Source organism: Acanthochromis polyacanthus, chromosome 7, assembly GCF_021347895.1.
Source record: "Acanthochromis polyacanthus isolate Apoly-LR-REF ecotype Palm Island chromosome 7, KAUST_Apoly_ChrSc, whole genome shotgun sequence".
In the NCBI taxonomy this organism is placed as follows: Eukaryota; Metazoa; Chordata; class Actinopteri; family Pomacentridae; genus Acanthochromis; species Acanthochromis polyacanthus.
The window spans coordinates 32,108,694-32,120,882 of NC_067119.1; the positions used below are offsets into that span (position 1 = coordinate 32,108,694).

A 12,189-nucleotide genomic window follows, 5' to 3' on the forward strand; every position below is an offset into this window, starting at 1 on the left:
CAGTCTTTTGCTGCAGTGGGGATTTGAACCTCTGCCCCCGTTGTTTTCCCAGTCTCTCTGCCCTGTCAGTGAGCCTGTGTGTTGACGCCGGACGTGTCCCCATGGCTCTAAAAAGCGACATGTCCACCGATCGATGCGGTTTTGACGGGGCGTACCCAGCCCTAAAGCCCACTGCTTATCTCATTAATGCTGGCTTAGCCGCGACCAGACATTTTATTTAACAGCTTTTGCGAAAAGAGCGCAAACCAGATTGGATTGGAAAAGGGTCGGGGGGTTGAATGTTATTGTAATTGAGAGTGATTATCCCATTATCTCCTCTAACCCTAACAGACTCACTCTCCCGCTCTCTCTCTGTTTATCTTTCTTCTTCTTCATCGTCTCTCTCTGGTTTCTGTCTCTGGGTGGATGGCTGGGCCTGTTCTTTGTCTTCTTTCCCTCTTCTTCTTCTTTCTCTGTTGCTCTGTAGAAGTACTTGTACATTGGCTCTCGTTCGGAGGTTCTCCAGCTGCCCTTGGCCAACTGCAGCCGCTATCAGTCTCAGCCAGACTGTCTGCTCGCCCGGGACCCCTACTGCGCCTGGGACAGCGAGGGTCGGGCCTGTGTCCGCATCGACCTCCACCGAGGGTAAGACAAATACCCGAGTGCTGCCATGCATTCATACTGTACTTGATAATGCTGATATGCAAATATCAGACAAGCCCCTGACACTGTATTTAAATATTATGTATCCCTTGAACTCTATTACAAAGTGACAACTGTACTAATGTTTTAGTTGGATACATAAAAGTGTGTCTGGCTACGTTTCCCTCAGTCAAGCTTATGAAACAAATGACATCACAAAAAGATGACATACAAGGCCAGATGACATTTATAATATCTATCTTGTACTGAAAAGCTGTGATACTGCCAAATTAAATCTATATTCAGATTATTTGTAGCTAAAGCACAGAAACTGTAAAAGTGAAGAAAAATCTGAATTTTATGTCTTGTATTGTTTGTCCTGGAAATGTCTCTCAGTTCTTTCCTCACGCTGTCACTAATCTTGAGCTCTGCTTTCCGCCCTCTCCTCTCCAGATCCACCTCCTCCCTCTCACAGGACCTCATGCTGGAGAGGTTCAGCAGGGGAAAAGCCAAGTTTGATAAGCCCGTTTCCATCCCTAGTCCTGGTGAGTAGGAGGTTCACACCTCACTAGAGGCCCCTTGTGGGAATAAACTGTTAGTGCAGGAGCAAAAGAATGGGGAAAAAGAATGGAGTTGGGCTGGAGTTGGTGAATAGATTTGGATTGTGCTGAATAAATTGAATTAAACAGAAGAGCTAGCTAGTGCAGAATATGAATTGAATTTATTATGGATGACACTTAACCCCTGCTCCTGTCTTCTCTTCTCGACACTCTGTTACTGCAGAGCACTCTCGTCTGAGGAATGTAACAGTGGTGGTGGGCTCTGACATGGTGCTGCCTTGCCAGCTGGTTTCCAACTTGGCTCAGCCTTGTTGGGTTCTCAACGATCGGGAGCTGCAGCTGGGTGACCCTGAAGCCGGAGGACCACGCTTCGACCGAACGCTCAAAGCTCTCGTCATCCCAGAAGCGGGTCAGATGCAAGCGGGTCGATATATCTGCTACTCTGAGGAACAGGGGGTCAAGTTTCAGACAGAGCGCTACCAGGTGGCTGTAGTAGCCAGTGCTCCAGTCTTCATGGAAGCCCGGGCTCCGGACAGCAGCATGGGGCTCTTTTGGGTGCTGGTTATCACCCTGGGAGCGGCGTGTCTGCTGCTCCTTGTCGCAGCTCTTTACTTGCGCAGAAGGCTGAAGCTGGCGCTGGGAAAGGGAGCCGACATGAAGCCTCTGGAGAGCACCCTGGTCTACCCCATCACCCTGCCCAAGGAGCCGCCCACCTTTGTCCCCAGCAAGATGCCCAGCGATGAAGACCGCTTCTGGGAGACTGGCGCCAACTACTATTACTCAGACGGCTCGCTGAAGATCGTTCCCGGTCACGCCCTGGGGCCCAGCAGCGTCAGCAGCACGGCGTCTCCCAGCGCCATTCCCGGCCAGCCCATCCACTCCCCGAGCCGTCTCAGCCTCACCAACATACGAGGCTCCGGTAGCAACGGCTACATCCGCCTCAACCTGAGCACAGCAGGGGAGGAGAGGGCTAGCGGGGCTGGTGCTGGGGGCGGCGGGCTGGGAGGCCTGGGCATGGGTGGGAACGACTACTCCAGCCCCTTCAAGGAAGAGCTCAGACGCACTCTGCAGCAGAGAAGCGTGCTGCCGGACGCAAACCCAGAGGAGTCGTCCGTCTAGGCCTGTTCTCCTCCGTCTCCATTCCCTGAGTTGGAAAAACGAAACAACCAACCTACCTCCCTCTTTCTGAGGATGCCTGCTCTCTCTCTCTTTCAGTGACATGCTGTCAGTTCTCCATGCTCTCTCTCTCTAGCTCTGCCAATGCCTGTTTGGCTCACTGTAGACATTTATAGCACACAGCATGTTAAATATACATACTCATACACCATGTTCACCAACATGCACTCTTATAATTATTGTGTTTTCGGCAACATGCCGTCATGGTTGTGACTTTTTCTGCTTCCACTGTGCCACTTGTGTAAATTGTGTATTTAAAAAGGACGAACGCAGAGGAGAACACCTCAAGCATGGAAATCAAACAAATGGCGTTACATGTTTTCTGAAGGGCACATTTCTTTCACATTGAGTGGACCAAGTGAGGCTTTTAGCCCTCATGCTGGAACCAGTTGATGAACAACAAGGGCAACTAACTGGAAATATTGTACTGATTCTCTGTCCTTCTGTTCCTTTGAGACTTTTTCAGCTTACTGCACTTAAAAACGGGAAGAGCGCCTTCCCATTTTTGTACTCGTGAGCCCAGAGTGTGAGAGCGGTATAAAAAGACTAATTAATCTCCAAGCAAGACGACAATCACGTCCCTGTAGCAGGAGCTCTGTGTGGGACAGAAAGGAGAGGAAAGAGAGAGACAAAGAGAGAGGAAATTAAATGTAAAATGAAGTGAATTGGAGTGAAAGACGTAAGTGGGGGGTTTTGAATGAAGGACAATCTCTCAAGACTTTCTCTGCTCAATTTGTATTATTTTTCCCTTTCGTTGTATTTACCCCTGGAGAAAGTCTTCGATCCCTTCCATTTTAATTTGATGTGATGGTTGGTTTGAATTGAGACATTTGTTGTTGTTCTTTTTCTGTGTCTTACGGACTTAAGCAGTGTTCCAATGGTTATCAAGTGACTAAAGGCTCCCCGCTGTGAATTTCAATGCGAGGGAAAGCGCCTAACATTACATTACTCTTCACTCAGCCCTGCACGGTGACCTTCAAATGCACCTTCAAGTCCAATATAGTAAAAATGCACTCCATGTGTACCAGATAGGTGTTTTGGTTGAGCCTTTTTGGATGTTTGTTCATCTCCTTTGAAAAGAAAAGGCTATTTGCATTCAGCGCTTAGCAGCCGAACAATAATTGCACACTTAATTCCAAATTGAAGATGACATGAAGACATTAGGCATGGAGAATGTAGTTGAACCCTCACTGGTGCGACCGCTGTGGATGTCTCAATAAGTGCTTTATATTTTGTGTTTGGTGAGGGTGGTAACTTGCACTGCCAAGAAGGAACCTACCCCTCCCACACACACACACTCACAGTCCTCTGAATCCCAACCATCCTGGACAACAGTGTGTTTGTGATGGACCCCTGAACTCCATGAAACCCCCCCTCCTACCGATGCCCAGAGACTGACCCCCGGGCTACTGTGGACTTGTATAGAGGAAGAGCACTGTAAAACACACCGACACAAAAAGAACACACACACAGAGTGTTGATGGAAGAATGGACAGAAAGACAGACGGATTGCTGACAAACTGCTGGCTCCAGGCGGGAAGCAGCCGTGAACCAGTGAAAGGTATTGTTCCACTTAATTAAATTCACGCAAACAGATTTAAACAAAGTCCCAACCTTAAACGATTTCCAATTTAGCTTTTTGGCTTCTAGTGCTGCTCAGCATAGTGTTACCAATTATTTACTTTATTTATTTGGCTTCTCTAGCAGTCACTTTGCCCAGCATATCGCATGCAGGAATAACATCTTGGAAATTCATTTGTATAAATTTAGATGAGAAGATTGATAGCACTGTATCATCTGTACGTTCAATACAAAACTACAGCCAGGAGACATTTAACTTAATTTAGTGGAAAAGCTGAGAGCAGAGGAAAACAGCTGCCTTTTCTCTCTCCAAAGGTTAAAAAGCTCATTACATAACTACACTGTATCTTGTTAGTTGTTTCCAAACAAAGTTGCAGGCCAAGAAATTTTCTGGCACAAACCCATGTTAAACTTCAATTTGTCCTTTTACATTTTGGGTTTTTTTTGTGCAGATTAAACAAACAAGATGTAGCATTTTAAAGACTCCCTTCAGTGAAAATCAAGTTATTTACCTTGTTAACAGGTCCATATGGTATTTATTCTATGCTGATAGATATGTGAATGAAATAAGCTGTGAGTGTCATGACATCAACTGTTACAACTATTACAGCTTTCCATTGTGTATGAGTAGTTTGACAGTGTTTAAACAGAGTCATAGGTGAGCTGGTGAGCTCGAGCTGCAGTGATTTGTCTTCATAGAGCTACACATTCTACAGCAATCCAGTATGTTGATTCATGGCATAAAGGGATTTATTTCATGGAAAAGTAATTGTAAATATGCAACTTTGATACACAGATGAGTTTTAGGGGTTTATTCAAAGACCAGACCAGAGAGGGACTTGCAGAGCTTTAGCGGTTCTGGTAGGCTAGCTGTTCCCCCCTGTTTATAGTTTTTATGCTAAGCTAAGCTCAGCTAACCATCTCCAGGCTTCAACTTCTTTGTTGTTGTTGTACAGACATGACAGATATATATCTTGTATATCTTGTAAGGCCAGAAAGAAAATAAGCTAATTTCTCAAAATTTCACCCCCATGACACAATACAAATCATAATCAGTTTGTCTCTGCCAATGCAGCATCAAGACACCACCCTCATGGTAATTTATGGGAGCAGGCATTGTAGCGCTACATTACTGTCTAATTTGTCTAATTCTCCGGTTTACAACCAAATTGCTTCAAAGGCCCACAGGATGATGAATATTTTAAACATCCTATCTGATAAACATCAACATGTCATGCTAGCATTGTTATTGCATTAGCTTTTAGACAAAAGCACCACCACTGAGCTGCTAGCATGTAGCTTTATATCATGCTGTATGTATTGAACCATTTACCCAGTCTTCTTCTCATCAAAGCTGTCCTTGTGCGTATCTTTTGTGAAAGTCTTGAGGGACAGGTGCTTCAGATAAACTACTTTCTTGGCAAAAGATACGAAAAAGGCCCACACACAGCCCTGAAGCTTGCGGTTAAAGGATTTTATTAAAGAGAAAATGTTCCAGTCTGACAAGCATCAAAATAGGTTGACCGAAGGAAGAAACACCTGTTTAATAAAAATGTTTTTCTTGCAAGTTTCAAAATCTTTTAACACCAATCCCCTACTTTCAACTGACAGATGTAACTACATCCTCGTTACAGATGCTGCAAGTTTTCATATTTATTATTTCTATCTATTGAGCGATGTTAGAATCAAGTAGAAGACTAAATTATTAAATTCACTACCAGGTCAGTTAGCCCAAAATATGATGTGGTCCAACGTGATGCAATGATGTCCTGAAAAACATAACCTACTTTCTGATCTAATTTCAAGAAAACTTTGAAATACAGCCAACACTATGTATGAAAGTGATAAAGTCATATTGTACATAACTTTTTCACCATTTGCTGTTACTTAAGTTATGTAATTTTGTCCTCTTTCTTTTCTTTGTCCATTAGGGGTTTTATTTTTGGAACATGTCTGTTGGGACCAGAGGCGCACAGCAAGAAGGAAGGGGGAGGACAAGGATACTTTTGTCTTTCCCTCACTGTGTACAGAACGAGATGTAGAATATCAAAACGATCCCAAGGTTGAGGAGGTGGTCAGCCATCAGCACTCCATCCTCGTGTTGCATGATCCTCTGCAAGTGGACTGTACATCTTTGATGTGATCATCTTTGTACAAGTGCATCATTTTGATCGATCATTTTTGGACTTTTACAGACACTAATATTGTGCAACACTAATGCTGTCTTTGAAAAAAAAAATGTGTCTGATTTTATGACTCAAGAGTTGTACAGGAATCCATGGCTGCATTTCAACATGTTTACTTTTTCTGTGCCTCTTCACCGTTTGGATAAGCCAAAGTAGACTGCAGTTGCTTTTGTTCTTGTTGAATTACCTAAATTAATTTTATTTGATCAGAGATTGATATTTAAGTCTCGTTAGTCCGTCCACTTTGCCACACTGAGCTGATGTCTGCAACCTTTCTGCATATTTTATCTGCAGCTAAATTTTCCCTGAAGCAAAGCGCAAAAAAGGCTTGAGACTGATGGACTTCCTGATTTTTTTCCTTGTTATATGTCAATAGTGAACTGCTGGACTTAATTCTTTATCCCCTCACTTTATGTAAGGCTAAATAATTTACCGAAATCGTTTCAGCCCCTGAGAACCAAATGCATAGCTGCAGATAACTGCTACAACATGTCTATGTTAAAGTAATAAATCCCCTGAAGCAGAACGCTAAAACACATTAGCTCTTTACACTGGTACTTGATTATGTCTTAACATTTCTACTTTTTACAATTAAGCTTTTGATTTAATACAACATGTTGCAAAAACTAAAAAGATAAAGGAATTCAGGTCTCAAGCTTGAAAAAAAATGCATGTGTAGTGTTCTTTCTGTGCATTTCTTCACTTCTTACGCATTTGTTTGCTGATAGTATTTTCTCTGACATCTGGCTTTAATATCTGCTGTTTTCTTACATTATTATTTGCATTATTCTATTATCACTGCAATTTTACTTTGCCCCATTTTTGCTTGTCTGTTACTGGTCTATTTTGTTTATTTTTAAAGTATGTTAAGTAACTTATTTCACTTGTACAAACATGTTGATATTTATTATCATTGTACATATGTCCTTATTTTTTATATGTGTACATATACACAAATAAAAATAGAGATATACTTGTGTATGAATTTCATTGCTGAAGAGGAATTTACATATAGTAAATACTTATAAAGCAAGAAGCAACCTCTTGTGCTGAAAAACTAAGTCAAAAACTGCAATTCCTAGACTGGCCCCTTGGTACTGGCTTCAAAAGAGAGTCAGATCTCACTGACTCATGTTAAAATGTCCAACTTTACTGTAGAAACAAACATGTCTACAGCCTGGTACAAACAAAATCCAAACATATTACAGGCTCTCGTAATATCACACATTGACTACTGCAATTCCTTGCTGGCAGGCCTCCCCACATGCACTGTCAAACCTGGTGCGTCTGGTTTTCAACCAGCCATAAACAGCACATATCACGCCGCTGTTCAGATCACTTCACTGGCTTCCCGTTGTTGCCCACATAAAATGTAAAACTCTGACACTGGCATTCAAAACTACAATGAAAACAACCTGACACAACCACCGCAACAGGGCCGGTCAATAGCCAGACTTTTCTCCTCTGTGGTTCCCCAGTGGTGGAAGGAGTTACCACATTCTGTTCAACCTGCAGAGTCCCTTTCTGTCTTTAAGAGCAGTCGGAAAACTCAGCTCTTCACTTTCCCTGTTGATGACAACTATACAGGGGGTACATTTTTATATAAATCATTGCTTAGGCTGTACTGAGGTTGATAGTTATGCATAATTAAGATAATTCATGTAGTGACTGCTTTAATGGCAGTTGGATGTCGTCATAGTATATTTCCCTCTGGGATAAATAAAGTCTGTCTAAGTCTAAGTAGAGTCAATGGCACTTGAACATTAGCACAGTCCGCCTCAGTTCCACTTACACTTCACCTCTTTGCTCATCTTTGGATTTGCCAGGAGTTAGGAGGAGTCAGGTGCTGTCGAGATGGCGACGGCCCGAGCCTCTGCGCTGTGGCCCAACTCCAGTGTTCCCACTCAAGACTTTGAAATGGATTCCCGCTATACCCATGAGGACTTCGGGCTGTCTCACTATTAAATCGTCAAGTGCATGAAGGCTCTCAGAAAGACTTTCTCAAAATCTGCAGAAAGAGAGCACTCTTTCTGCTTTGACTGAGGCAGCTACCCACAGTTCATGATGTGTCATTCAATGCAAGTTCAAAAAGGGGAAAACAAGCATGAAAGGAGTCTGCAAACTTCACTTTGCAAGAGAAAAGAAGTCCACATGTAATTATAGACCTGGTGACTTATAGCTTGAGCTGAGTGTGGTTATTTGTCTCATGATGACATTGACGATGAATTGAAAAGGTGTTTATGTTAATGTTTACATTTAATGTTACAAGCTACTGTCCCAGTCCTATTCATACTATTTCCAGCACTCATATCATCTAACAGTAAATCACTTTCCTGGTGATGTCAGTTAAGTCTGCGAGGGTTTATTGCTTCGAGTTAATAGTGGAGATGGGAACTGGACCTGGGCTTCAAAATCACTGTTTAGTAAATATATAGGCGACATCATAAAGGGTCTGTCCATCTTTATGTGCAGTCTATGAAATGAAGTTCAGTTAACCCTAACTAGTAGGACTTTTGTGAGAGAGAAGAATTACCACCAAACCAACAAAACACAAAAACTGGTGACATGGAGATTGAAAAATGGGCATTTACCAAGGCGGGGAGAATCTGATGAAAATATGTAATTGCTCACTAAATCGGAAACGCAATTAGTTTTGTTTATTGTGCATTTTGAAATTCTCTTTCTGTCAACAGATCAGTTCAACCACAACAGAAAAGACTTTGCAATTACAGACAGACATTAAAAAAACAAACTGCTCTACATATTACCAGCAATCTAGACAACAAAATGCAAGTGAAACACACCTCATATCCCCTGAGTTGGCTTCAAGTCTTTCTTCAGTCATTGATTAAACCTCCAAAATCTCCTTTCTGTGCATTTAGACACTTTTTCCACGAAAGCAATCTCGTCCTGCCATGAAAGGAATTAGATATAACTCTTCACTGATTCCTGTAGACTTTGTGAATCTATGAATTCCCTATCTCCATCTACGTCTTTTAGCAAAAAAAACCTTGATTTTCATCAGAGGAGGTCTTTCACAGAGCTATACAGGGAGGGACAGAGGGTCTCTGCTTGTATCCCCATCCTGAAAGAAACAACTGACCAAGAATTGTTGGCCCGTGTTCTTGCCAGACAGATTAACAGTTCTATTGAGTGTGTTCTTATTTACTACAGACAGTGAAACATACCAAGCAATAAAGCAGAAAGTTTGAATACTCTCCGCAAATGAGCAATAAAAAAAAACCACCGTATCATTATATTCTTCCCCCCAGATATTTGTATCCAGTTACCACTTCAGTGCAGTCAGTTAATAGCTGCCTCTTAGTGTGTCTTCCCACTCACTGTGAAATCCAAGATCATTTCTTAGTTTTCTTGGTATTTATCTAAAGAAAAAAAACAGCCTGACACCAGTTAACAAACTCATTCACATATCTGTAATGCTTTGTTTTATACTCTGTGATTAAATAAATGATCATACCAGCAGCATCAAATTTAACATTGCAAACATCAGAAAACACATTGGTTTTTGGAGCTTACATGATATTGTTGTACAGCGGTCAGAATATCTCATGCTCCGTGTCTTCAATTTTGATGATTTTTTTCTTCACTCATCCTTTTGTGAGTCAGCATATGGTATCTTGTGAATACCATATGGCTGGAATAGGCCTTTAGCCTCCCTTAGAGTGTAAGGCCCAGACAGAAGTGCTCGTACCAGAGTGGGTCCTTATGCACTTACAGTATGTCTGGCAAAACATTTTATTTTTAACAAAAGGTGTCCGCATATCTGAGTTTACAAGTTAAATAGAATAGGATTTCGACGTAGTATGAGGATAAATATATTTATTGTGACAACAAAGTCAAGTGTAACATCTAAAAGTGTTGAGAGTGAGAACGCATAAAGACTATTATTCCAGCAAAAAGGCCTGGATAAATGATTGAAACATCCACCTTCTGCCATTCAAAGAGGTAAAGGACAAATACAAACATGATTCTAAAAATTAACAAAGAGAGAAAGTAACAATATCCGCAAACAGTATTAAATGACACCAAATTTAATTTTTTAATTCAGACAAGCACATTTGTGGAGTCAGGAAGCATTACTTGAGCTCATCCAACTGGATTGTGGTGGTTATGAACCACTGATTTAAAGGTCACATACTGTGCCCCTTATTGACAAATTTATTTAAGTCTTGCATGTCCTCAGAATGGGTCTTCGAATTTTCTACTCAAAACACTGCAAGGATGGTTAATTTCACTGTGACTGTATAACTACTAGTTTAGCATTGATTTAAATGGGCTGTTTCAGTGTATGTAACTTCAAATGCAGCAGAGCTTCTGCTGTCCATGTCCTCTTCAGGAAGAAGACTCTCTCTGCATCGGTTCTGCTCATTGCCAGAGCAGAGCAGCACATTGGAAAACACAGCTACTGACAGAGACATCAATAAATATGTTAGACCAGGACATTGTGTTGCTTCTAACTTTTTCTCTAAGCTGTCATTTTACATTTTGAATTGACAACACAGGTTTTTTTTCAGCTCATGTGCTTTGTGACTTTGTCAGATGACATCAGTAGTTTAGTAGTGCAGAGCCACAAACTGGAAATGGCTCTGAAGGGACTGCCAGTTAGCATGTAGCATTAGTGGGCCAGTGTTTCATAGTCTTTCAGTTGTCTGACAACACAATCAGAAAAATACATAAATGAGAATAACTTTACTGGTAACTTGGCTCTATTAAAATACAGTATGTGAGCACAAAGAGCAGGAGAGAAGCAGACAGAATTAAACACCTGTTGAGTTTATGGTGTGCTGAGGAGCAACTACCAATACAGTTCAATTGGTTTCAAATCACACTTGCAACTACTGAGATAGGTTAGAATATTCATTAGAAGAATCTGTAATAAACAGTTATTTTTTTTCAGAACACTGTGTATATGATGGGCTGCACAGTGGAGTAGTGGTTAGCACTTTTGCCTTCCAGCAAGAAGGTTCCTGGTTCAAATCCCGGCTTGGGCCTGGGATCTTTCTGCATGGAGTTTGCATGTTCTCCCTGTGCATGCGTGAGTTTTCTCCAGGCACTCCGGCTTCCTCCCACAGTCCAAAAATATGCTGAGGCTAATTGATAATTCTAAATTGTCCGTAGGTGTGAATGTGAGAGTGATTGTTTGTCTGTATATGTAGCCCTGTGACAGACTGGCGACCTGTCCAGGGTGTCCCCTGCCTTCGCCCGAGTCAGCTGGGATAGACTCCAGCACCCCCCGCGACCCTAGTGAGGATAGAGCGGTGTATAGAGAATGGATGGATGGATGTGTATGACAGGTTAAATGGAAATAATATTATCATGTGGTAAATACATAATTTATGGCATTAGGGTTAAAAACAGATGATGATAAAACTGTTTCAGACTGTGGTTAAAGAAAGTGTTAAAACAGGTAAGCAATTGTGTTAAAAGGGGTAAAAATGTTATAAGAGTATTGTTGAATTCACATTGTGTGCATTATTGTTAAAGTTATTAATCTTAAGATCTGTGCTCTACATGTGCACCTCAGTCGGTTAGTCGGAGATTGATTGCTTTTGTCTCCTCCCACTTTCTCTGGGAGTTTTCATCATTACAGTAAACTGCATATCGTGGAAATTTCACACTGAATTACTGCTGTGATTATTTCTCCCCTTTTTCAGGGGCATAACACTTCCACTGTCTCTGAATGCATTACAGCTTCAACAGAGTTCTGATCTGTGGTCATATCAAAACAAACTAATGGTAACGTTAGCCACGCTAGCCCCACAATGTGCTGGAGATCCCTGCCATTGTGAGAACATTGCAGTCAAGAATTAAAATAAACCACTGGGTCCTCAGTTCTTCAGATGCTGGGATTGCATCAGATGTCTTGTGTTCACTCTTGCAACCAGCAGCACAACATCTGATATTCTTTTCTCCTGGCTCATGAGACATTTTAGAGTTTGCAGCAGCAGCTCTAGTGAATAAATAAACCTGGCAGACTGTGCTCATTTTGAGTGACTCAGTCAGTGAGCGGCCAGGATTGTGCAAATACGTAATTCCACAACTAC

At 41.8% G+C, this 12,189-nt stretch overlaps 1 protein-coding gene across 4 annotated transcripts in view; it reads left to right on the forward strand.

Moving 5' to 3' along the window:
- sema4c (sema domain, immunoglobulin domain (Ig), transmembrane domain (TM) and short cytoplasmic domain, (semaphorin) 4C) overlaps nucleotides 1–7,097 on the forward strand; it is a 114,568-nt gene extending 107,471 nt beyond the window's left edge. For all 4 annotated transcript variants that reach the window (XM_022212392.2, XM_022212391.2, XM_051950309.1 and 1 more), the window contains 4 exons: nucleotides 467–624; nucleotides 1,075–1,166; nucleotides 1,405–3,918; nucleotides 5,870–7,097. In XM_022212392.2, coding sequence (XP_022068084.1) covers nucleotides 467–624; nucleotides 1,075–1,166; nucleotides 1,405–2,300 — 1,146 coding nt within the window. In that variant the 3' untranslated portion in view covers nucleotides 2,301–3,918; nucleotides 5,870–7,097. The remainder of the gene's footprint in view (nucleotides 1–466; nucleotides 625–1,074; nucleotides 1,167–1,404; nucleotides 3,919–5,869) is intronic.
- Nucleotides 7,098–12,189: the final 5,092 nt, after the last annotated feature.